This window comes from Mesoplodon mirus (assembly GCF_964341445.2).
Source record: "Mesoplodon mirus genome assembly, chromosome: 12".
Classification (NCBI taxonomy): Eukaryota; Metazoa; Chordata; class Mammalia; order Artiodactyla; family Ziphiidae; genus Mesoplodon; species Mesoplodon mirus.
In genome coordinates this window covers 79,025,858-79,053,181 of record NC_138988.1, presented here as the reverse complement: position 1 = coordinate 79,053,181, position 27,324 = coordinate 79,025,858, and the positions used below count along the sequence as shown (strand labels likewise).

The window sequence follows — 27,324 nt, the reverse complement described above, 5'->3', positions numbered from 1 at the left end:
CCTCTCATGTCTCTTGGAGAATTTATTCTTTGATCTTAATCTCTAAGAGTTTAATTTCCTTTTCCACTGTGAAGGTGTGGATTGGGTGGGAGTCATTGTAAAAGTTACAACGTAGTAACCATAAACCAAATAAGACCTAAAGAATGCAAGATTTTTTTTCTGGCATCCCTGCTCCTGGAGAGTTGATGTGATGAGGTGCTTCATGGCGGTGAGATAGCATCATGACCTGTAATTCTGTTGATTCACCTTTGGAACAATTTACCTACCAGCGACGGCCCGGGCTGACATCTTTTTTGTGCTGCATTAAGAACCTGAAACACTGCAGGGAGTTCCTAACTACCTCCTTCGTTTAGAGTCATCCTGACTCCCTAAATCATTTTCCACAGTGCAATGAGAGAGCACTCCGAAAAGTAAAGCATGTCATTCCCCTGCTTAGAACTCACCAGTGGTTTCCTATTGCAGGACAATAAGTCCAACTCTTTTAATAAAGCTTCCATGGCCTTTACAGCAGAGGCCCTGCTTCTTTCTGTAGCCTCCAATCCCATCACTTCCTTCAGTTCCTTGAACATCATGTGCTGTTCTTTGCCTCCAGGCCATGATACATGCAAATCCTTTATCCAGGTACCCCCTAAGTCCCTCTGTCTATTCACTAGCTTATGGCACATGCTTGCTTGTGCAATAAAAGCGGAAGAGGACTTGTACTTCCTATTATTTGAAAAAGGAAATATTTAGAAGTTATTTATTCATGTAAGTGCAGTTCTGTCTTTACTCATTTCTGTCATCAAAAAGATTTGTGAGGGATTGTTAGCAGCAGAACAAAGATTTGTGCATCCCTCAGGCCTCATTTGGAGATTATGGTGGATCAGAGGGTGCTGATAATGTGTCTGGACAAAAGTCAAAATTTTAAAGAAGGCAAAATATAGATTTTTTTAAATGGCTGGTCTACATTGGGTTTAGCTAGCTGCTCACCCCTCCCCACCATTTTGAAATTGTCTAATTTGCCTTTCTTACAAAAATGACTTCATAAAATATAGGCTTTTGTCTCATTATGTGTAAATGAATGTAACAAATTGAATGCATTTCTCTGTCTTAATCTGCCCTACTCCACGCACCAGGATAAAATAAACAAGGTCTTTGGACATTCGAAAGCTCTGTTGAATGAACATCTTGTCAAACCATTGCCCCAGTCAGCCTACTCGAATATAGTCTTGGGAAATACACTTTTATACATTATTTGTTAGAGATTATTCTACTATTTTGTGGTGGAAGAGTTCATTAGTTCCCAGCTCATAGGTGCTTCTATGTAGGAGAAACAAGGAATGAATATAACATATACTGTAATTATCCTCTGAGCAGAACTTCCCTGGATTTGTAAGGAGTCAGGTGGGATTAATGGAGAGAACACTGAATCATGTGACCTGGCATCATGCACATATAGTGTGCATTTCTCAGTAATTAGATAAGAAACCCTTGGCTGGTTCACTTCCCCTTGTAGGTTTCAGGTTTCTCATCTATAAAATGAGTGATATAAGTATATGAGTAAAAAAGTTTACATAATATTGAAGACATTTTTCAGCTCTATCATTCTGTGAATTGAACCAGCATCATTAACCTAAGATGAATTTAAGTCTCTAATTCATATCTTTGGGTCCACTTCTGCTCTTCCTCAATATATTCACATTGAAGCCAGAGCCTGCTTGGACAGTTCTAAATGAGAGCACATCATTTCTGCACCTAAAACCTTTTACTGGCTTCTATTTGCACTAGGAGTAAAATAAGAACTCCTTGCCAGGCCTGCCAGGCCCTGCATGGCCTATTGCTGGCCAAGCCCTCAGGCCTTGTCTCCTCCCACTTTTTTCCTGAACTCTGCTGCAGCTGTCTGGCCTTTCTTCCTGCTCCTTGAGCCCACCACGTTAATTTTCACCTCAAGGCCTTTGCACTACTTCCCCTCTGCCTGGTGCTTTCCTCTGTTCCTCTATGGCCAAGTCTACGTGCTCACAGAGGGCTTAGCTCTGGAAGACACTTTGAACCACCATATAACCTAGACACCTCCTTCCCAGCACTTAGTCCTATTTTATCTTCTCCCTGCTATTTCTATCTGAAATAATCTTAATCACTTAATTGCTGCTTTCCTGCCTCCTCTATTAGAATGTGTGCTTATTGAGAGCTGGCAGCTTCCCTATCTTGGTCGCTGGTAATTTCCCTGTGCCTAGAAGAAAGCCTGGTATATAATAAACACTCCATAATATTTGACTCAGTGAATTCACCCTGAGGTGTATTTAACTCATCACAGGTTATTTTTTAGAGACTACTTCCCTAAGTATGGGAAAAGTAAGAGGTGGTTTAAGTGTCTGAGAACAGTAGGAAGCCAGATGAAGAGAGGTATGTGTAGAGATTAGAGGATGGTAGAGAAAAAAACAAACTTTATCCTTTTTTTCAGTCTTTTCTGTCTAGTGTAATCTTAATCCAAAATATGTCAACATCACAGATAGGATTTCAAAGAAGTGGGAACAAGGGTGGAGCTAAAACTTACACCAAGCTTAAACAAAAATAAACAAGCCCAACTGAGGAGCAATTTGACCTGTACTGAAAGAGTGAAAATCATACATGACAATCTCTCAGTGATAGGGCAGAATTTCAAACCTCCTTATTCAAAGCTGCCCTACCTTTCCACCTGCAGCTCACTGGGGGACCCCAGAGAATTTAATCAAGACAGAGCCTTGGGAAACTACAGTCAGAATTTCAGTTTGATTTTTTTTTTTTTTTTTTTTTTTTTTTTTTTTTTTGCGGTATGTGGGCCTCTCACTGTTGTGGTCTCTCCCGTTGCGGAGCACAGGCTCCAGACACGCAGGCTCAACGGCCATGGCCCACGGGCCAAGCCGCTCCGCGGCATGCGGGATCCTCCCAGACCGGGGCACGAACCCGTGTCCCCTGCATCGGCAGGCGGACTCCCAACCACTGTGCCACCAGGGAAGCCCTCAGTTTGATTTTTTATAAGGAAAAAAGATAGGAACATTACAAAGATGCCATGGGGAGTGGGAGAAACCCCAAGCAAATTTGAGGGAAAAAACACCTCAAATTAAATTCTTATTGAGAAATATATCGTTCATTTAGAGTTAGTCAGGTTGAGTTAAATAGAAAGCCTTCTTATTTAACATGTAGGGGGAAAATGGGTATATAGAGTGACTATAAAATTTCTTTCTTGCAATTCTTGATGATCTCTACTAACGATATTTGTACACTCTGTAAATTTCTCAAGCTTTTTTGAGTTTCAACACATTCTTAAGTACTAGGGCAGCTTTGATGCAAATACAAACAAGTACCCCAGATATAGGTGTCTGGTCTAAGTCCACAGTACTTGTTACACGTGTCTCTTGAGTACACAGCGCCTCACGGTTCTGTGAATGCAACTGTGGTTACCACACAGTGGGGTTTGTTGCCCTTCTGTACTACCTTTCTGTTTCCTGTTCTGACTCTACACTTTCAAATCCTCACAAGATAAATGTCTTGCCTGATGTAGCAAACACATAAGCTGTTCATGGCATACATTTACCTTTGTGCCTGTGTCTCTTCTGGGACCTGATGCACCTTTTCAGAACCAGACTCCATCCTGCAACCTGCCACTGGGTTCGATATTCCATCTGACACAAATTGCCATTGGAGTACATGACAGATGTGGCAAAACAGATATATCCAAATTGATTCAAATTTGGTGATGGCTGTCAGGGATTTCTTTCTGAGTGTTAAGGCACACTAGTTGAGAATTACTGCTCTGAATCTGTTTAAGCCACTCAGTGTCCACCTTTCGTCTCCCTTAAAGAAGAGTGATTGCCCCTCTTATAAACCCTACTCTTATGATCTTGTCTACTCTACTTCATGTGAAATCCTGAAATTGAGATGCCTTTTGACAACCCCACCTGAAATCTTAGTCTCATTTGGGGGTTTGTCCACTGTGCTTTCTGGTCAACCTACAACTGGAGCAGGTATTTAAAGGGAATGTTGTAGTGAGTGAACAGGTGCTCACATTATATTTAGAAAACATTTCAATACTATTAAATTATTTGGAAAAAACCCCAGTATTTTCTTCTACTTGTTCTGCAATACACAGCTGTACCCCCAGAGTACAAAGAACAATGGATGTTTGTCATGTTTGTGTGTGTGTGTGTGTGTTAATGTAGGTGTGTGTGTGTTAGTGTAGTTGTGTGTGTGTTAGTGTAGGTATGTGTGTGTGTAACCCTAGAAAGTTAGCATGTATTTATTAAATACATTATTATTGTTATTTTTGAAAAGTTGTTAACTCATGCCATGCTTCACTTGTGGCTGAAACTGAATGATTAAACTTGATCCTGCATAAAAGATTTATAATAGATTGTTACAGAAGGAAATGGTGAGAATGAGGGTATGGATGAGATCGAAATAATATGTATGTACATTTTCCTATGCATGTGGCGAGTCTTGTATAACTTCACAACACTCTTTGCATCCTTTTTAATTCCGATCATTTTGCATGGTATCCCATGGAGCTCCAAAGGGTTGAGTATAAAATCCTAACATGCCACTCCACCCACATCAGTTCCACAGTCGCTGGAGTCTACCTCTGCCTTTTGTGCCCCTTCACTTAGAGTAAGACTCTGTTCTCTGGAATGCGCATCCCTCTGGTAACTTCGGCCTCCCCTTTTTCTGTTTTCAAGGATGGGAGGAACAGTTTTATTGGACACCAACTGGGCGGGGTAGTGGAAGTGCCAAACAGCAAGGACCAGCGGGTCAAGTCAGCCAGAGCCATTCAAATCACCTACTACCTCCAGACCTATGGCTCTGCCACCCAAGACCTCATAGGGGAGAAGTGGGAGAATGAGTTCTGTAAGCTTATGAGGAAGCTCCAGGAGGAGCACCAGGACCTCCAGCTATACTCCTTAGCATCCTTTAGCCTCTCGAGAGACTTTCATAAGACCAGCATCCTGGCCAGAAGCCAGGTCCTCGTGAGCCTTGTGCTGATCCTGACCACGGCCACCCTCTCCAGCTCCATGAAGGACTGCTTGCGCGGCAAGCCCTTCCTGGGCCTCCTGGGGGTGCTCACCGTGTGCATCTCCGTCATCACCGCAGCTGGGATCTTCTTCATCACCGACGGAAAGTACAACTCCACCCTGCTGGGAATCCCGTTCTTTGCCATGGGTAACTATCCATCCTTGTGGTAATCGGCTTCTTACCGGTTTGGGGCAAGGTAGTACGTTTCTTGAATTCTCAGGTGGAAATCTGTTTTAATTTTGCATTGGTATGTCTGTGTGATGTTGTGAAATTTTACCTGGGGTGGTGTCTGTGTTACCTGATTAGGCCTTTTTCAGTAAATTTTAGGCTGACCAAGGCACCTTATTTGTGCCAGGGACTTTAATGCTGTCCAGTGTTTTTAAAGTACAAACTATTGTAAACTTCTACTCAGCGTCTTCAAAAATTATAGGTTAAAGATCATGGGGTACGAAGTTAAGGAGGTCCAAAACCTGTTTCACACAGATTTTTGCGGTTCATATTAGTGTTGCTTCCTCAAACTGATGGTGATGAAGAGTGGATATCACGGGATGAAAATTCTGAGAGCCACCGATAGGTTCTAATTTCAAAGACCTTCTTCATTAGACTTTGTTTATGAATTCATTTCAAAGCTTTTTTCAGAGAATATACTCCATTTCCTCACCTCTATTTAAAAATTTTCTGCAGCCACTTAAAGATGTGGCCTCTAACTTTTTTGGTGTCTGTTGAAAACAATTCATGAGGATCTTCAGTCAAGATTATCCTTTCTTGTACATTTTTCCCAGACATACATAAACGGTCTAGAAAATGGTATGTGAGTGTGTGTGTGTGAGTGTGTGCATGCACGCGTGTGCACATGTGTGTGTTTCTTGCAAAAGAGAAGATCAAGTCTGGGGAGAAAAGTGAGTGATGGTTCATGAACAAGATTGATGGAACTTACCAGAATAGAGATGATGACGGTGATTATTTGTGGTGCCACTGAAGAGTTCTGTCAGATGTGGTACAATTCCATACATGCAGCAAAGGATAAACTGTGAAAATGGCCTCTAGATGGTGAACTGACACGCACAGGAGAGTCTTCAGCTGTAAAATAATTGCTTTTCCCTCCCCAGGTTAATATCAGCCCTAAATTATAGCTTTATTATTAAGTAAAAAAGATGTAGGCATGCGGTTAAAGTGTTCCAGGTGATCTGGGCCCTTTTCATTTTGACCTAAACAAACGTTTTCGAGAACAACGTTGCAAAGTGGATTTATCTGGAAACCCATCTTCACTGTGGCCCTGTTAGCTCATCTCGGTAAGTCTCAGTTTCCTCTTGTATAAAATGAGGATAAATGAAAAGCCAGTTACAATTTGACCTCTCTGGTACAGCAATATTTCTACTTAAAACTAAATAATAATAACAATGATAATAATAATAATAAAGCAGCTATGCTTATTATCACTTAAAAAATAAAATGAGGATAATGATTGGATAATAATAATGAGGATAAAAAATAAGTCAAAGAATTGTTTTCTGAACATAATAGAATATACCTAAAGGTAATATGACGGTAGACACTCAATAAGTATCATCGAGTTTTAGTCGTTAAGCTGGTGTGTTAAGTGCAGTGGATTCAGTGATGAATAAGAAACAGCCCTTGGCTTCAAGAAATTGAAAGTCTTTCTTGCATTCTGCATATCATGTTTAAATGTATGTTCATCTTGTTAACAAAAAGTTTTTCTATTTCCTAAAGAAATATATGAAATTTTTTTTCCACCAGTGACAAGGATAGGTCTAGATTTGAACCACTTATACTTGTTATGTTTTGTGGGCTCAGTCTTTTGACTTAATAATATAAGATTCATATGAATCATGCAGCATGATTCACAAGTGAAACATGGATCATTCAAGATGGACAAATTAGGCACCTTAGAGCCAAGAGGGCTTTTTCTAAAACTGGTGGCAATCTGATTAGGTAGTGGAAAGATTTATCAGGAAAATTCTATAATGTATAGAATTATATTTCATACAAATAGGGAGAAAAATTGTCTCCAGTGCTGCTGAATTGTATTCTAGGCTCAGATACAAAATCAGTGGTATTTTCATTCCTTAAAGAAATAATAAGAACACTGAAAGCCACAGTGAGGTAAAGTCCAAACCCTAAAACACACACTTTTCACATTTTCTCCTCTCTCAGTCATCTCTATAATCACAAATCAGCCCTGGACAGGGTCGGTGCAGACTTCAGAAGCCTGGCAAATGGTTACTTTTCAGTATTCCTGCAATTCAAGTTCTTAAAATATTCTTAGAAGAACTTTCCTGCTATGTTCTGAAAACATAACAACAGTAGGCCTATAAATATATACTTATTTAAGATATTTGCTCCATCAAGGGGGAGTTGGTTTTGTTGTGTTTTGTTTTGTTTGTAAAATGATCATAATGGTAAAGATACCAAGATGGAGAACTAGTGAAATAAAAGGGGTATGCCACAGAGCTAGGGTATCTGGGTTTCCAACCCAGCTTTTCCACTAACTTTGTATGTTTTGTTGGGAAAGTTAGGTATAGTCCCTTTGTCCCAGTTCTTCATCTATTTTTTAAAATGTATTTATTTGTTTTTATTTTTGGCTGTGTTGAGTCTTCGTCGCTTGTGCACGGGCTTTCTCTAGTTGCGGCGAGCGGGAGCTACTCTTCGTTGTGGTGTGCGGGCTTCTCATTGTCATGGCTTCTCTTGTTGCAGAGCACAGGCTCTAGGCACGTGGGCTTCAGTAGTTGCAGTACACAGACTCAGTAGTTGTGGCTCTAGGGCTCAGGCTCAGTAGTTGTGGCACACGGGCTTAGTTGCTCTGCAGCATGTGGGATCTTCCCCGGCCAGGGATCGAACCCATGTCCCCTGCATTGGCAGGTGGATTCTTAACCACTGCACCACCAGGGAAACCCCAGTTTTTCATCTATTAAATGAAGGATTTGGACTCTTCAGTCTTAAATTTTGAAGTTCCTACATTATTTGTTTCATTCTTCAACTGAAGTTAGAATTTGATCATTCTTTTGTAAAAACCTTGAAGGTTTGTATTATCTTCAAACTTCTAACCTCCATTCTCCTTTACTGACTCCGTGTGTGTGTGTGTGTGTGTGAGAGAGAGAGAGAGAGAGAGAGAGAGAGAGAGAGAGAGATTGAGAGACTGAGAGCTGAGTTTGGCAGATACATACCTTCTGGTGGTACACACAGCATTGTTTAAAAGTAGTCCTTTGATGAATTAGTTTACATTGTGTCAAAACTGCATAATCCAGTGTTAGTTAGGTATAAGGAAAAGAAACCCAACTCTTTTTATAAACCTCTATTTCTATTCCTATCTTCCTACAAAGATTTCTTTAAGGTAGTGAATATTCACTTCATTATGCTCCAAGATTCAAGCCATTCATCCTCATTAGAACTTATTCCTGAAGCTGGGTATGTTGCTTAGGTGTTCTACTCTTCAACCATTCTATTTTTGACCAACTATCTTTCTTTAATACTGCATCTGCTTGTTCTTTTTTCTGACCATTCATCCAGTTAATACCCCCAATGTCGTTTCAGAGGCATGTATTCTGTACTTCCATAGCCTTCATTTTTAAAGCCTGTACCAATTTTTATATTTTGGCTGGTGTCCCTATAAGTAAATGTATGTTTATTGAATTGTATGTTCAATATTTAGGCTTAGAAAAGAAGATAATTATAAGCATGTGTATTCTCTCTAGAAAAGATTTCAGAGAGAGAAATCCAGACTTATAATAATTTCTTTAAAAATGCTTAAAATGACCCCTTTTAGCTCCAGCTTAATGTCCTTTCTCTATACAAGCATAAACCAACGAGAATGCCACTATTTTAATTTATAACTCATTGTCAGCCTTTCTTTCACCTCATTTGCTTTATGTGGATGTGTTTCCTCTTTCTGGGAGGAGAAATGTGGGCTAATATCACACACTGATGCCAAGCTGGATCCTGCTGTATCTTGCTGATCTTCTGTGGATAGTTGCCAGGGACATTAGGAGTCTTGGTTCACTATTATTTTTGCTGTCCATCCTGAGTTTGTTTTATATGCCAGGAGTCTTACTTTAGTCAGCTTGATGCCACTGGACATGTGCAGATGACTCGTTTTTTTCAGGTGAACCCAGGGTTTCCAGATAGGAGACCTTCTCATTCATCATCCAAAAACTGAGCTCCATATTCATTTACTTATTAGTTTATTCAAATATTTATTGAGCACCTACCATGTTCTGGAGTAAAAAGTATTGAACAGAACTGATCAAGTTGTTGCCCACGTGGATCTTACATTCTAAGCCTGCTAAGGGAAAGTGTCGGACAATAAACAAATAAATATAAACTGTGTTATATTATTGATAAGTGATATAAAGTATAATCGTAAAACAGGATAAGAGATAAAGAGCATAGGTGGTCAGAGAAAAGCCTTTCTAAACAAGTGAATTTGAAACAGAGAGCTAAATAAACTGAAGAAGGAGCCATGCACTAACTGAGAAAAGAGTCTTTGACAAAGAGAACTATCCATGCAAAAGCCTTGAGATGGACCTTACTTGGTGAAGTTAAGGAAGAGCAAGAAAGGGAGTGTGGCTGGAGCAGAGTGGGCACCTGTCTGAGTATTATGCAAGGTAGCATAGAGCCAGGTCACATAGGGCACAGAGAACTTAATACTTAAGATGGTGAGCTATCTGAAGCATTTTGAGATGAGAGTGTGATCTGACTTACGTTTTATGGAAATGAGTCTCAATGGAGCAAGAATGGTTATAGGTTATAATTCATACATAGGTGAGAGGTTATTGCAAAATCTTCATGGGTTATAATGGTGGCTTGAAATAGCATGGGAGCAGTGGCAGAGGTAAAAAGGGATTAGACTCAGGATACATACTGGAAAATAGAATTCACAGGATTTGCTGAAGGAGTGGATATGATATGTAAGAGAAAGAGGAGTCACAGATGACCCTGAGCTTTGAGGACTGAATAACGTATCGAAAGCAGTTGCCATTTACTGTCATAGGGAGGTGGTGGGAGGAATAAGTTGTGGGGGAAATACAAGAGTTTTGTTTTCCCTGTGCTCAGTTAGGTGCCTATTAAGTATCCAAGTGGGAAAATGTGGAACTGGCGATATAAGACAGTATACAGATCAGGTTCAGAAGTAAAATCTATTAAGCTGGAGCTGAAAATATAAATTTTGGATTCATCATGACATATCTAATAATGAAAGCCATGGAATCTGATAAGATCAACTGGAAAGATAAATACTGATGGAAAATAGAAGTCGTCTAAAATCTGAGCCCAGGAGTATTCCAACGCTTACAATTGGGCAGATGAAAATGATTCAGAAAATGACACTAAGAAGGATTAGGCTATCAAGTGAGATAGCAGAACCAGGAGAGAATAGTGTCCCAGCAGCCAAGTCAAGAAGGTGTTTCATGAAGGAGCAAGAGATCAATTGTTCAATAGCTGCTAAGAAATTGTGTCTGGTGAGAACTGAGAATTGGTCGTTTGATTTAGGAATTTGAAGGTCATGAATGACTTTGGCAAGAGCTGCTTTAGAGGAGAGCTGAGGTAATTTAAAGAGGTTCAGTAGAGCTTGGAGCATAGGAAGTGAAGACAGTGAGTAAAGCTAATTCTTCCAAGGAATTTTTGCATTAAAGGGAAATAATGATTTATGCAGTTGGGGATGATGTGCAGTAGAGAAAGCTTCATAGTAAAGCAGAGAGAAGAGATTGTAGAAGCAATGTCATTGAGCAGGAGAGAGAGATAGCATGGGATTCAGAGCACAGCTAGAATCATTGGCTTTATATAAGAGCCTAGATGGCTCTCACCTACAGTTAAGAAAAGGGAAGGCAGAAAATATGGACAGATCCAGATAGATTGGTACACGTGGGGCTGGAACCACGTGGAAATTCTCTTCTATGGCTTCAACTTTGTCAGTAAAATAGGAAGCAAGTCATCAGCTGAGAATAAATTTGGGGAAGGAGGTGTTAATTTGAGGAAAGTGAAGGGATTCTTAAAGAGTCACTTCAGAAAATTGGAGAATAAAGAAGAAAATTCAGGTGAATAACTAGGAAGCACAAGGGTCTCCTTGACGTTTACATGCATGAATTAAAAAAAAGAAATCAGTTAGCGTGGTTGCTGAGTCAGTCCCCCCTCCAGCCATATACAGCTGCTTGGGGGAGGAGTTGAGTAGGCATTGAGATGAATTTAATTGGAAAGAAATTCCCAGAAACAAAAAAAAAAATGAGGGTTTATAGTGTATGCAAAAGAGTGACTGTAATGACAGATCATGAACGTTGTAATAGTTAGGATCAGCTAGACCATGTTGCAGTAACAAATAATGCCTTAAATCCATTTAGTTTAAGAGAACAAAGATTAACTTCTTGTTCATATCACAGTTTGGTGTGGGTCGGGAAGCTCTCTTTGGAAACTCTTTTCCAACAGAGATTCAGGGATTTAGGATGCCTCTGTTTTACAACATGTTGCCTCCTCAGAGTTTGTGCTCCCCGGCATGTACACAAATGAGGGAGTAATTAGAGAAATCACACTACTTATAACTACCTTGTACCCAAAGTGATTCAGTTACTTCTCATCGCATGCTCTTGGCCAGAACGAGACATATGGCCATAAGCTACCTGTGAGGGAGGATAGAAAATGTAGGAGAGCAAATGGATCATTTTATGAGCATCAACTGTCTATTCCACATAAACTAAGCCAAACAATAAAGGTAACAAGGGTTTGTTTTGCCTCATCAGCATGGTAAAACACTGATAAGGTCCAAATATTATATTCTTTGTGGGGTCAGAGAATTGTCTTAGGCTGGAGTCTGTTCTGGTTCTCTGTTTCTGTGTAATAAACACCACAAAACTGGGTAGTGTAAAACAACAACCATTAGATTATGCTTGTGGATTCTGTGGGTCGGTATTTTGGAAATGGCACAGTGAGGTGAGTTCCTCCCACCTCTAAAATTTCTAGAGCCTCAGCTGGGGGTGACTTGAATATCTGAGGTCTGGCATAGTTGGGTCTAGAACAACCGTTTTCAACATGGCTTCTTCGCTCACATGGCTGGTACCAAGTCTGGGACTTCTGAAGGAGAATCTCAGCTGGGACTGTTGAACATAGCATCGAAATTTGGCCTCTCCAGCAAGGTGTTCCTGGGGTAGTCAGACTTCTTGTATGGTGGTTCAGGGCTCCAAGAAAACGTTTTGCACAAGAGAAGGACAAAAGTTCAGGGCTGGCTTAGACATAGAAGTCCCATAGCATCACATCAGCCCTATTTTACCACCTGAGTACCAGTCACTAAGGCCAGCCCAGATCCCAGAGGAGGGCAATGGGACTCCACCTCTTAAGACAGTGGCAGAGAACTGAAAGAGTGGCAGAGTCACATTGCAGAAGAGCATGTAGAGTGGGAGCTACTGTTGTGGTCATCTTTGGGAAGTGCAGTCACCACACAGTTGTAATGTGAGTGAGCTGCAAAGATAGAGGTGGATTCCAGAGATGCTTGCTATAAAGGTTTTGAGACAAGATTATTACTGATGACAATGGCTATGATTTGATCATTTGGGGATGGAAGACAAATGTTAGATTAAAGACATTAGATGTTCAAAGGACCCAGTTTAACAGACATAGATATTCCATGATCTCCAAGGCCCAACAAATCTGGCATCTGCTAACCTTCTGACCTCAGGTTCAACCTGTCTCTCCTGTACACCTGGAAGGCTCTTCCTCAGATGTTTCCTTACCTCCTGCAGGTCTTTATACAAATGTCACCTTCTCAGTGAGGACTTTCCTGGCCACTGTATCAAAAACCACAAGTGCTTCACCAGTACTCCCTTTCTCCCTCTCTGATTAGGTTTTCTCCTTAGAACTCATCATTATCTAATATACAGTATACTTTACTTTTTGACTTGTTTTCCCCGCCATAGAACATAAGCCCCCAAAGGTTGTAAATTTTTATTTTTCCATTCACCGCTGTTTTTCCAAATACTTCAAACAGTACTGGCCTCGGGTTGGCACTCAACAAATATACGTGGAATTAATGAATGAATGGTCTGTTAGAGTTTCTCAAATGGGTTATAGTCTATTAGAGAGTCATTTAATTTAGCGCATCATGATCCATGTTTATACTTCACTTATGGGGAAGAAAAGAGAGTAGAAACGGATAGGAAACATCAAAATGTGTTGGACATAGTGAAGTGTTATTGCATCGTACTTTTGTTTCAGTTTAATATACATGTGTATAATAGACATGATGTAAGATATATTGCCTAATGCGGGCCACAGTCAAAATATTTAGAAAACACACTGTCTAGAAACTTCTTTGGACTAATGTCTTAAGGAGACACGGTGATAGGTTAGGATTTGTTAATAGGGAGGCAACTGGGAGAACTCGTAAGAAGCATGGGTAGCTGCTCCTCTTGGTTCTGCTGGAGGCAGAATCTGGATTTACGAAGGGGAAGGTATTGCCAGGGACATAAGGTATTACTTCTTGGGCACTTTTATTTTCCTTGACTTCGACCAGCACAGTGTTTGGCACATAATGAGCCCTCTAAGGTTTGATGGTTGGCTAAAATTTTTTAATGATTATATTAAGGGCTTTGAAACGTTTCTCAATAAGTTAGTTTTGCCACAGGACCTGTTTTACTCGGGGTCATTAAACCTATCAAAAGCCTGCCCCAAATAACCCTATTGCTAAAAGCTCTCTTATTGGAGCTATTTTTTAGCCATGTCAGTTGCAGCCACCCTGCTCTTGGTGATAAATAATCATCTCCTTTGGGAAAATGTTGGTCAATGATGTGAAAATATCTCTCTGTTTAGAGGCTTGGAGTCAGAAGACCTGGAGTCCAGTCAAGTCCCTGTCCATTCAGGTGACTTCTCCTTGGGCCTCCCATGTTTTCTCTTTCATAAGATGAGGAAGTAGGACTGATTGGTCCTTAACATCTTTTCCACCTTTACTCCTTAATCAGTGAATCATTCATGTGACATTTAGGCTATATGTTATCTAGATTTTTGGCTCGTTGGGAGCTGGAACTGGGTCTACTTGTCATCTTTTCAAGTGTCTAGTCCAAAGTGCCCATAGCATGCATTTTACAAATGTTGACTTTTGCAAGAGAAGCCTTAACTTTTGGCTGTTAACGTCCTTATTTTTTATATGTTATTCTTCAGTTTTCATTTCTTTATATTGACCTCTGTTCTCTTTGTAGCTGTGAAATGGACCTCCTGGAACAGAAGTTTTTAACAAGTTAAGATGCTGTCTCACTAATTGGTGTTTGTAGACCTTTTGAAGGAGGTGGGAAGGGAACAGATCTTGGCATAACAAGTAAGAAGCTGAATTTTATGCCAAGCATTTGAGGTAGCATTGAATAATATGTAGTTTTATTGTGAAGCACTGTCCAACATTACTAATAATTATATCCTCACTCCTTAAGATTCTTATTTTCTTTGGAATCCACCTCCATCTGTTGCACTTTTTACTGCTACTGAGCTTCCTCCCATGGTAGTTGGAGTTTAGGAATGAGGAAGAATATTTATATAACAAAATTTTACTCAGGGTGAAAAGCATATGGGCCCATTTTGGTGATTGTGTTTATCTCAAGGGTAGATGATGTGCTAGTTTAGACCTTTAAAATGGAAAGATTTGTAATTAAGCCTGATGCTTTCTAATATGTTATGCCCTTGCTTTTTTACTTCTTAAATCAGATAGTGAATTAGGCTTGAATATTTAGGCAGACAGGGAAAGGAGAGAGACATCAATTTATCCGGTATATGGTAGAACTGCTCCTATGTCAGCTTCTACCACTTCTCCAGTGTGGACATCTAAGCCTTCCTCAAATATGCATCTATCACAAGCAACCCTAACTATCCTCATTAATTGAAGTTGACTTGACTGTCATATGAGAATGTTCAAGAAAAAAATATTCCTGATGCAGAAGAGCTGCAGTTGCCAACCAGATCAGGATTTTCTGCAGTGCTGCATCAAGGTAAAAACTGCAATTCAAACTCCTGAAACTTGAAGGGTGAAAATGAATTAAGGCTATGTCATTGCTTTTCTGAGGAAAAGCAAAGTCTCAGCCAGATAAAGATCATTTACAAACTAGAGACTTATTTCCAAGATTCAATTCATTTCCAAGCCAGTATTTTCATACCCAGTCATTGAAAAGTAGCAGAGAAAAATGAGATTAATCCTGCATTGGTTTGAGGGTCCTAGAGGCCAGCCTTGGGCTTCCAAGAATTGAAGAATCCTTGTACACTGATTTTCACCTGCCTTCCTGGAACATGGTGGTTTGTGAATGTATCAAATATCTGTGTGTCATCGTGACTGATTTTCTTTGTAATGAGAGAGCAATGCCTTCATCCAGACCAAGGCAAAACTCTGTTATTCAAGCCTTGGCTTATAGATATCACTCTGTACCCTTAGAGAAGTTATAACCTGAGTTCGAATTTAATATAAAGAAGATTTTGCTACTTTTCCTACTGCTTCTCACACTGACTTGGCCTAAATGGAATAAGAATATGTCCTGGCCAGTGATATTTCCAGTGATTGTTTGAATTTTAAGTGGAACATCCTAAACTAAATATCATACTTAATATAAATCAGCAAAGTATTAGTTAAGAATATTTACTAATAGTGTTTGAGATAATAAAAAACATAGAGTATAACCATAATAGTCAATGATATAAACCAAATAATGAAGTAAAAGGAGATAATTTTATCAGAAAGGACTGGATATAAGAGTAGGTTAAACTACATTTTAGCAAAAAAAAAAAAAGTGGTGGATTTGGGGAGAAACAGATTAGATGGCTCATTTCATTGAATGAAAATCAATCAAAATCGCGCGCGCGCGCGCACACACACACGCAAAGAGAAACCAGTGAAAGGCACCTAATTTGTAGATTTTGGGGTGAAACTGTGATGCATATAATAAGGACTCATAATAATTAACAGCAAGTTGCTAGATTCACTCTATAATTCAGTCACCTTCCTCTTCCTTTCCTCTGTCAAAGTCAAGGGTCAGGGCAACTTTATAATATAGTTTACTGTGTTGGTACAATGCTTTGCGAATAAGAAGTGCTCAATAATTATTTCTTGAATGAATGACTTGTAATTTCACTAGCTCACAGCAGACATGAAGGAGATTTTTTTAGAAATGGATAAAAATCTGTGTTTGAAATTGTACATGTTCTTTGAAAAATTTTAGAACCATGGCTTTTAAACAAAGCCATTGAAAGTGTTTATGTAATGAGGAGATTTTGAATTTCCAAACATGAGAGTATAGTCTAAATGTTGTATCTTTTGTTTGGTGCATCATGTACCTTAAAAGCATCCCATTGGCCATTTGATCATGCAAATGGCTTCCTATTCGCCCAGAGGAAAGTAGGGCAGCTGTTTCCATTAAATGAGGAAATATTTAGTTCATGAAAATAGTTCATGAGAACTATTCTCAAACCTGGAGAGGAGCCAAGGTCAGAACCTGTATTACTTGATTTTTCCTCCCAGGTTCCTTGGCTCTGTTAGCAGTTCTCAAACTCGGCCCTGGGGAGTCCTCGGGATGTGCTGGGGGTGCAGTGGCCCTCAGAAAGAATTAAGCCCCCAGAAGTCCTGGCTACTCCTTCCTGCTTCCGAACAGAAGCTTTGTTCTGATATTTTTACGTGACAAGTCTCCATAGATATTTAGCTTGAGGAAAAATTCCTGTGAATTTAAAAAAAAAAAGTGTTTGAAAACTGCCCATCCTCTACCATCCTGTAGTGCCTCTTTCATAATAAAATGGAAGGTAGAAACTAAACTTGAGATGAACTAAGTGTATCTTACAGTCTGGGTGGCTGTGCTTTGATCAACTGTTATATCCACAGACAGCCTGTAGTCTTTTTGTTGAAGTATTTCTAAAGGCAGGATGTCTACTTAAGACCTTAACTTTCTCTCTTACAGACAAGTTAACCTATTTTTATGATGAAGAAAATCCAAAAGGATGGAGGCAGTGAGGTTGTATCTCTGTCATGAGAACTAAGTAAGACTGCCAAGAGGCTCCAAAGGGTAGAATTAATTGTAATTTTACTGTATTCTAGGGTTAGAATGGCTGTCTTACAGGTCAAAAAATTGTACTATAAAAACACAGTGACAAAACTGGATTCTCAGTGAAAGAATCCCGTTAACTAGGTTAACAAGGGTAATATGTTAGCCAGAATCTCTGTTCTGGTAACCTTTTCAAAGGGTGGTTTACACTAGCTAGGCTTCCCTTTCTCAAGGTATATAAAAAAGACTCAGAGGGCTATGTGATGAGCATAACTTAAAACACAATGAGGCAGCACGTGATCCCTGACGCAGGCAGGCAGACCGGTGGGGCAGGGCGGGAAGTGCTGCTGGTGCCGGTGATGGGTGCCCCCTGCCGTCTCACAGAGACCGCCAAGTCCTGTCAAGTCAAACTTTTTAGGACTTCCCTGGTGGCACTGTGGTTAAGAATCCACCTGCCAATGCAGGGGACACGGGTTCGAGCCCTGGTCCGGGAAGATCCCACATGCTGCGGAAGCAACTAAGCCTGTGCGCCACAACTACAGAGCCCGTGTGCTGCAACTACTGAGCCCGCACACCTAGAGCCCGTGCTCCGCAACAAGAGAAGCCACTGCAATGAGAAGCCCACGCACCACAACGAAGAGCAGCCCGCACTCACCGCAACTAGAGAACACCTGCACACAGCAATGAAGGCCCGATGCAGCCAAAAATAAATAAAATAAATAAATTTAAAACAAACAAACAAAAAAACCCCACAGTGATGTCTGATGGATTTCCTTGTTTCCCACAAAGAATGATGCCAAAATGCCCACCCGTGCCTCCCAGATTCCGTGTCATTCTCCCTCGGAAAGTTCTGTGTATCCAATACAGATGCTCACATTGCTAGGCCTCACCATTCATTCTATGTTGGCCACCACCATTGATAAGCTTTCTCTCTAAGATGACTCAATATCGCTATGTAGTAAACTAAGTAAAGAGTGTTTCTGTTGGGACTAGGAGACATTCTTTCTCCTTTGATTATTTATTGATGAGTTTAATCCTCAGAGAGGGACCATCTTTCTATGATTTCCAGGTGTTTGTGGTTCCTCCTTTCTCTTCCCCCTGTGATCTTTCTTTTGGGTTTATTATTTATTCCAGTCTGTTTATCCCTTTGCCCTTTCTGCTCATTCTTCTTAACCTTATGCTGAAAGATGAGAACCCTAAAGCAGTAGCAGGTTATGTGAGTTCCTGTGTTCCCCACCCTATCCAAACAAGGTTATCAACACACCATCTACTCACTCAGGTCAGCACTGCTGTGTGTCTATAGCAGTCTGGCCAAGGGAGACATGTCTGTCAAAGGAGGCCTGTGGGCTTCATCTCTATGCAGCCTCTAATTCCAATTTCCTTCACATTCTTTGCTCAGACCAAAACCAAACTGCTATATGGCCAAATATACAAGGCTGTTTCATGTCTCATGATATTCCTTTTCCTAGAGATTCCTTTCTATCTCTGTTTTGTTCTGATTTTCAAAGCTTAAATGCCTCTTGCTCTATGAAAATTTGTAATGACTTCTAAACCCAAGAACGACTGATTTTCCTTTCTGCTTATCCTTGTTTACATGCCTATATTTACTTCCATGTTAGGCTGCAGAGCTTTCATTAGAAAGGATCAACTTACTGTTTTTGTATCCTTAGCAGCTAGTAGTGGGCCTAGCACAATTAGGAAGTATTTTAAAATTATTTTTGGACTGACCATTCTGCCATATTAGCTTAGCCCACTATGCATAATTGACCTTCACCTTGGGTTCCTTGAAAAGCACTTGTGCCTGTAACTCTCTGTTTGCACTCGCCATCATCACCAACAGATTTTCTTCTCTACCTTTCTCTTCCCTGATCTTTGCTCTGGAAGGCTGATGCCTATGGACGCATCACCCAGGCTCCCTTTTCCTCTGGCTTTGGGTTGGATTTGGCCACCAAGAGGCATCACCAGGAAATAGTTGGACAGAAGGAGAAAGAGGTCAAGGTCTTTCTTCCCTGCTCCCTGCCTCCCTGCATTGGCAGTATTTCTCTGGCAGTAACTCCAGTCTCTGACAGGCAGCCACTCCTCTGTATCTATAGCTCTTACTGGATGCTGATCATACTATTTCCTCCCTTTATTCTGTTAGACTTAAAAGTGGTAACAGCTTCCTGCTCTTGATAGTCTCTGGGTACCTCAACATCCCTTGTTGTTGTTGTTTTTCCCATTGGCTCTGCTCATATCTCTGTAAGTAGTCTTTCAATTAAGGTTTTTTTATTTATACCATTTGAAGGATTTCTATATGTCCTGCCAAGCCTTTCAATCTCTTGCAAGATATACAGCATCCCAGTATCTTGTTGAATCTGACATTCTGCCCTCAGGTCCATCCGCCTACCTTAATTCTCTGCTTAACGCTAGCCAACCAACCTTCTCTATGGGCACTGAATCCTACTCTCTACCAACCCAACTCCTGGTCACCCATGGACCTAAGGAGCAGTCTGCCTTGCCTACCTGAATTTGATTACCAGTTGACATCTGGACATCTGCAGTTATGTTCTGCCTGCCATTTTGGACATCTTAAGTTCACAATGTCTCTTGGACAATGGGCAGTGTATCTCTTTTTAGAAGCCATTCTTGTGTCAGGACTTCACTTTCTCCAGTAAGCTGAAGTCTTGAGGGCATGCAAGCTTCCTATGCGGACTTGTTTTTGTACTTTTCATGGCTATTACTAGACCGTTTTTGAGAAAGATCCTACAGAAAACGTTTTAAACACACATGTTTTTACCATCACCCTTGGTAAAACTTAGGGCTGGCATTAATAGAGGCTATGCCTTCTACAAAGCAAGAATGAGAAGTTATCTCATTGGAAAATTCCATATCACCATAATCATTTTTAGGTCATGGTGGCTATTTTCTTCCTTGTACCTAGTTTAAGCTGAAAGTAGTTTGATATAAAATTGTTGCCTTACAGTCAGATTTTCCAAATATATATAAAAAGAGGCTGCCTGTCCTTGTTTTGTGCCATAGTGCCTGTGCTTTTGCAGCTGAAAATAGCATTGGTGCTTGTTCTTGGCACATTTTACTGCAAGCTTCTACCTAATTTGCTGTCCACACTCCCCCCGAAGTCCTTTTCAGCATTGCCACTTTCCAAGTATTTCCTTCTCATTGACTATCTATGTCTCACTTTCCACAAAGCTATTCATTTTCCAGTTTTGAGGTTGACACACATCCTTCTACTAACTCTCTTCTTGCTAGAAATCCTGTTTTCTATTCCTGGGTAGTAGGTTTTTGTTTTTGTTTTTTTCTAATTCATTTGTTTCCATTATTACAAAAACAATGCATTTTTAGGAAAACATTGAAAGATAAACAAAATCTAAAACCGTCATCCAGAGATAATTGTTGATAAAAATTTCATGTTTATTCTTTGACTATATCTATAGAGAGATAAATATGTCAATATATGAAACAAAATGAGATGACTATATATATATACTATTATGCAGCCTGTTTAATTCAATAACTCAACTATTTCCATATGTGCAAAAAAAGTGTAAAACCTGAACATATACTATTTTCACTAATAGTTATATGTTAACATGTGTGAATACTGCTCAGATTAAAACATAGAACATCACCAGCATTCCTATAGCCTCTTTCTAATCATACCCTCTCCCTCGCAATAATCATTATCCTGACTTGTAAGGTTATCAGCTCTTAGCTTTTCTGCATAGTTTCACAACCTATGTTATAATGTACATAAAAATATATATTATTCTCTTCTAGGTGAACTAAATATTTTATCAATGTAAACTGACTTTCTATCTCTAAAAACAATTTTTGCTGTAAAGTCTGTTTAGCTTCATCAGAATCTTCTGCTTATATTTTTAAAATATACTTTTTTCCATTCTTTAAGTATTAACCTTTCTGTTTTCTTAGATTTTCTATATGTGTCTTGTAAGTTGCATATAGTTGGATGTGGAGATTTTTCCTGTCTTAATGATTTTTGTCTTTTAGCTGAAGAACTTAATCCCTTTAGTTCCTTTAATATAATTTCATATATTCGAGAATTTAAATTTACCATTCTATTTTGTGCTTCCTATTTGTCTCACACTTCCCATATATATTCCTATCTATCTGCCTATATATATATATATATATATATATATATATATATATATATATATATATATATTTGTTCCCTTTTTGGCCATCTTTTGGATTGAATTAATACCTTTTATTATCCCATTTTTTTCCCTTTGCAAGTTTGAAAGTTAAATGTTGGCTTCTAATTTTGTGATTGCTTTAGAAATTATAATATTGATACTTAACTTATCAAAATCTAAAATGCATCAAAACCTTCATTTTTCTTCCTTATGTAATAAAGTAGTTAGATCATTTGAACTCCATTTAGACCCCCTCCTGACTTACCTGTTAATCCTGTCTACCACTTTAATTCTAATGCTATTATTTAACCTCAGTAGACATTACTATTTCTTTTTTATATAGTACATGGTCTTTTACATTTACCCACATACTTACTACTTTTTTGATTATCATTTCTTCTTACATCTCACACCTTTCATCTGGGGTTACTTTTTTCTGTCTAAAGGAAATTACTTAGTACCTTTAGAGATGCTGAAAACTCAATTTTTTGAGTGAAAAACTCAATTTTTTGTTTGAGTTCTTTGAAAAAACTCAATTTTTTGTTTCTTTATCTGAACATGTCTTTTTTCCTCTCATACTTGAAAGTTATTTTTGCTGGGTATGTAATTCTTTAATTACATTGAAAATAATGATTCTCTATCACCTTATTCCTCTTTTTCCTCTGACTATTTTTAAGATTTTTCTTTGTCTTTGGTTTCCTCTACTTTCACTATGATATATCTAGATGTGGCTTTCTTTGTATTTATCTCACTGAAAATTCATTAAGTCCCTTGGTTTCATGAAGTATTGTCTTTCATAAATTCTAAAAATTTATCACTTTTATCTATTCAAATGTTATTTCTATCTTATTTTTTTCCCTCCCTGTTGAACTCCAATGAAACATGTTACAACTTCGCATGTCTCTTATCCTCCCTTTGTCTCTCTGTGCTGAATTCTGAATAATCTCTTCTGTTTGATAGAATAGTTTACTAATTTTCTCTTTTGCTGTATGCTTGAGGGTGACACCCTCATGATTGGGATCAGTGCCTTTATAAAAGAGACCCCAGAGAGCTAGCTTGTCCCCTCTACCATGTGAACCAAGAAGTGACCCTTCACCAGAAAATGAATCTGCCATTACCTTGGTCTTAGACTTCCTAGCCTCTAGAATTGTGAGAAATGAATGTTTGTTGCTTTTAAGTCACCTGGTTTATGGTATTTTTGTTATATCAGCCTGAAGGAACTAAGACACTGCACCTAGGCTATTACTAAACTACCTATCAAATTTTTACTTTTTATTATTGAATATTTTTATGTCTGAAAGTTTGACTGAGTTCGTTTTTGAGCCTATGTCTATATCTATTTTGTGTTATTTGAAGATACTTTCAAAGTTATGTATTTTTAAAAACAGTAAATGTAGTCTTCAAAGATTTTTATATTCATTATATTATCTGGGGTCTCCGTGGGTCTGCTGCTGTCTGTTGTTTGTACAGGTCTTAAATCAATCACCTTATTTCCTTGTGTGCCTAGTTATCTATGAGTGTGTGGTAGTCATTATCCCTGAAAAAAAATTGTGTGTTTTCAGATTCCTATGATGCTATTCCCTCTTCCAAAGAGGCTTGTGTTTGCATCTGTCTGTCACCTGTGGGCACTTATGATTGGAAACATCTCAAATGTAGCTCCCAACTTGAGGTTCCTTGCTCCATCCAGACTATGGTATCCAGGGCGTAAATGTACACAAAGACCCATCTATAAAAACAACTTTTATGATTTTTTTCCTTTTCATTTTTCTTCTCTATTCTACTCAGCACAGATACCATCTCTAAAGTGCTTCATTGCTCTGAATATGTGGCCTTTGAGATCCCAGCTTGAGGTGGGGAAGGTGTCTCAATAAGACTTCTCACCTCTCACAGACCATAAAACTAAATTTCTGCCCTCCCTCATAAATGAAGGCTATTAATCTGAAGCCCAAGTGTGCAGTATTATTATTTTTAAAAAAAAATCTCAATGAAAATAGAGTTACTGTGAAATTCTGCTTAGCACTCTACATTCAGTCTTAGCCCAAGAATTTATTCTTAAAGTTCCCCACTATATTTGCAGCACTTTAGTGATTTTTAGGATTAGGTTTGTTAGTATATTTTGTGTTTATTTTTTATCTAACATTTTTCTTGTTTTGGGCTAAAAGATTGATCCAAATAGCACGATCCTGTAATATCAGGAAGCAGAAACAGCTGCAGTGTCGTTTTTAATGGCTGGATATTATTCTGGACTTTGTTTTTAAACCATTATTATTTTAGTATTTTCATGATATGCATGTATTGTATGCTTAATGTTAATATTAACTGCTTTCTAACCCAAATTTGTTTTTCACATAATTTCATAGGTTACAATTTGTTCATTATCTTCATTTTCTGATTCAGTAGATAATATTCAAGTACAAACTTTTTAAAGCTTACTTTTACTGTAGACCAATTAATACTTTTCCTTTGAAAAACAGGCATCTCCTTCTCAAAGGAAAGGGTTTGCCACTATGAGAACTTTAATCTGAATTTAGAAGGAAGACGTTTCCATACACAAGGTACACTAGAATGACACTATCTAGAGTAAGACACTACTACATCACCAATGTAGAGTGCAATGGTCAAGAAGTGCCTTCCCCCTGCAGTGACTTGCTTTTCATATCCATGTTCAGGAAGTTAAGAGGATGCCAGTCACTATATTACTAGACCATACTGTTGATAATCCTATCCTACAATTTGATGTACACTTTGAGAGAAAACAAATAATATTCATGGAGATTCTTGAGTTCACAATTCAAAAATATCGGTCTTTGGAGTATTCTGGGTTCAAGTTTCATTAGACCAGATTGATAGAAAACATAATTCAGCTCCACTAGGCAGAACAGATCCAGTGTTTTGATGACAGTAAGGTACAAAGAATCTCTTATAAACCAGTGAAGACAGTTAAGAACAGATACATATACCTTTTTTTTTTTTTGGCCACACGGCATGTGGGATCTTAGTTCCCTGACTAGGGATCGAACCCACGCCCCCTGCATTGGAAGCACAGAGTCTTAACTGCTGGACTTCCAGGGAAGTCCCCAAGAACAGATACATATACCTCCTTATCAAAAGGTTCTGACCTTAAATGCCTTGGGGGACAGGTTGCGAATACTGATACGTTTACACTGGTATGTGCAATAGACCATTATAAGACAATAGGGAATGATGGGGATTGGTGCAAGAGAGAATATATAGACAGCCAAAAGGCGCTGAAGTTTAATTTTTCTAAAATCCACTACCTATATGAGATACTTCTGCAAGCCAGATTGTATGGTCAGGGAGCCAGGAAAACTGACAGTGGAGATTTAATAATAACTAATAAGTATTCAGCACTTAGAATGTTCCAGTAATAACACTTTACAGGTATTAATTTACCTAATCCTTATAATAATCCATTGTATATGAACTTTTATTATAGATCAGAACAATGAGACAGAATTTTACTAATTGAATGAAGGTCATATCAGATAGTATGTGTTAGAGCCAGGGTAAAAACAGCAGCTCTGTCTCCATCTATGCTCTCTGCGGCTAAGTGTATTGTCTTTCCAAGTCTTCATAAGTAGCTAATTATGAGACAAATTAAAGTTCTAGAAACAAAATTAATACTGTCTACCAGATTCTCTCAAAACTCAGACATATTTTCTATCTGATAAAAAAAGTATACATAGTATTAATATAATATATCATATTAATATATTAATTGTATACACATACACACAATTACTCAGTTCAGTATAGTTTGAAATTTAGCATGAAGCAGGTCTGCTTTGGTCTTTATTCAAAAATATTTTAGATAGTGAAAAACCAAAAGAGCCAAAAAAAGAAAACAAAGTTTTAAAAGGAAAAACTCACCTCAATATAATATTACCACAAGTTTTTCTCATCATGTAGACTCCATGGATATTGCTAAAAATATCAATGTGTTTGAATGAAAATTCGTCTGTTGAAATGTTAGGCTTTCTATACCTGAAATGAATGTTAAAAATAGGGCACAGTAATGAAAAGTTATTTGAATATGCATATACAACATAAATAGCAGTTGAATCAGCATTAATTCTATTTAATTAAAACGATCAGTAGTTTTTTTCACCTTCCATTAAATGAAGGATTTCTCCTAAGACAAGAATATTGAATGGGAATAGTTATATCATAAACTTTTCTTTCTCCATTTTTTCCATATTTCTAACCTTATAATGCTAAAAAATATTTTGACTAAATATATGGCTTTCATACAACATTTTGCTATCTTGGCAAATCCTTTGTTACCACAAATAATTTTATTACTGTTCAAAAATATTAGACCATTCTAGCTAGTTACATCATAGAATTCCATGTGTCCTCATATCTGTCTTTGTACCACTTGTAAGTTTTTAGCATGTCCTTCCTTTTGTGCTGTGTGGCCTTTTTCAATATTTACTTAAGGCACAGAGAACCAGTCCTATCACCATGATAATTTTTATTCAACTATGTCAGCATAAAGGAGCAATAAGAATAGCAGCTATGCACAAGAAAGGCAGGAGTCATTAAGAAGTTAGGGTCTGACGCAGACGTAGTAATGGACTTGAGGACACGGGGAGGGGGAAGGGTAAGCTGGGACAAAATGACAGAGAATGGCATGGACATATATACACTACCAAATGTAAACTAGATAGCTAGTGGGAAGCAGCCACATAGTACCGGTCACAGGTGCTTTGTGACTACCTAGAGGGCTGGGATAGGGAGGGTGGGAGGGAGACGCAAGAGGGAGGGGATATGAAGATATATGTATACGTATAGCTGATTCACTTTGTTATACAGCAGCAACTAACACACCACTGTAAAGCAATTATACTCCAATAAAGATGTTAAAAAAATAAAAAAAGAAGTTAGGGTCTGAGAATAATTCCAGGAATCACGTGAAGAGATATATGATGTTTTATGAATACAAATCAGTTTTCAAAAGTAAATGGAAATGTGTTGGAATGGTCACAATTAAATTAGAAATTCCCATATTCATTTCACTGCAGAGAACTGAGTTAACCCTATGCTCATGTTAAACTCATAGAGAAAATCTTAACACAATTGAAAACATGAAAATTTGTCTTTAACCACAAGCTTAAAGAAAATCTTAAATTATAAATTATGTAATTGTTTTCCCTACCTTTGAAATTTCTCCAATACAAGTTATATCTCACATCTACTTTAATTTCCATCATAGGTGTGCTGGGGTTTAGGGTGGCTTCCCCAAACTATGCCACAGTGGCATCTTGATTATTTTGAATTGAAGCTGCTTGAGAAGCAGCTGATGAAGGAAACCCTGACTCTCCTCTGTCCTCCTGAAAGCACGAAATAAATCTCTCATGTGAAAGGTACCCTCCCTGAATCTGGAGATAGAAGGGATACCCTATTGCCAGAGACAGGGAATTTGAGGCTGAGAAGCCTGTGAAAACAAACCTTGTTACTTCTTTAATGCATTACCCCAAGCCCAAACTCTGTTTAGATTTTTCACCAATTAAACAGCCAAAACCTAAGTTTCTTTGTCTTGTCAATTTCTTACAAATTTATCATTTCTTTGTCCAAAAAGTACAGTGGCTGCCTGCTTTGGCCACTTCTTAGGTCCTATTTCTATGAGTGCTCCATGAGCACAAATTAAAATTTGTTTTTTTTTCTCCTGTTAATCAGTCTTGTGTCAGTTTTATTATTAGTCCAGCCACAAGACTTGGGTAGAGGGGGAAATTTGCCCTCCCTGACAGGTCCAGTTATGACAAACTACGTGTGCATTAAATTGTTAATTAAGCCATACTTGTAATGTATTAACATTTATCTTCCTTTCTGATGCATAGTCACTGGTAAATATCTTCTGAAACTCTACCCATATATGTACCTTAGATATTCTTTAAGCATCTATTGATCCGAACTAAAGCTTTATATGAAATAGCAGCTTTCATTAAAAGAAGCATTAAAAGAATCATTTTTAAAAGATTTAAAAGAATCATTTTTAGGGCAATTACCCTTAAATCATTGTTTTTTGTTTTTAAAAAAATTTTTTTAATACCATACATTTTATGTCTTCCTTTCTTCCTTCCTTCCTTCCTTCCTTTCTTTTATTTTATTTATTTTTGGCT

The 27,324-nt window shown here is 38.4% G+C and overlaps 1 protein-coding gene across 3 annotated transcripts in view; it reads left to right on the top strand.

The window, feature by feature from the left end:
• The window catches only part of PTCHD4 (patched domain containing 4), a gene marked incomplete at both ends in the record, with an annotated part of 149,413 nt that overhangs the window by 44,943 nt on the left and 77,146 nt on the right, over nt 1–27,324 (top strand). For all 3 annotated transcript variants that reach the window (XM_082639364.1, XM_082639365.1, XM_082639363.1), the window contains one exon: nt 4,692–5,172. In XM_082639364.1, the coding sequence (XP_082495490.1) occupies nt 4,692–5,172 (481 nt within the window). The remainder of the gene's footprint in view (nt 1–4,691; nt 5,173–27,324) is intronic.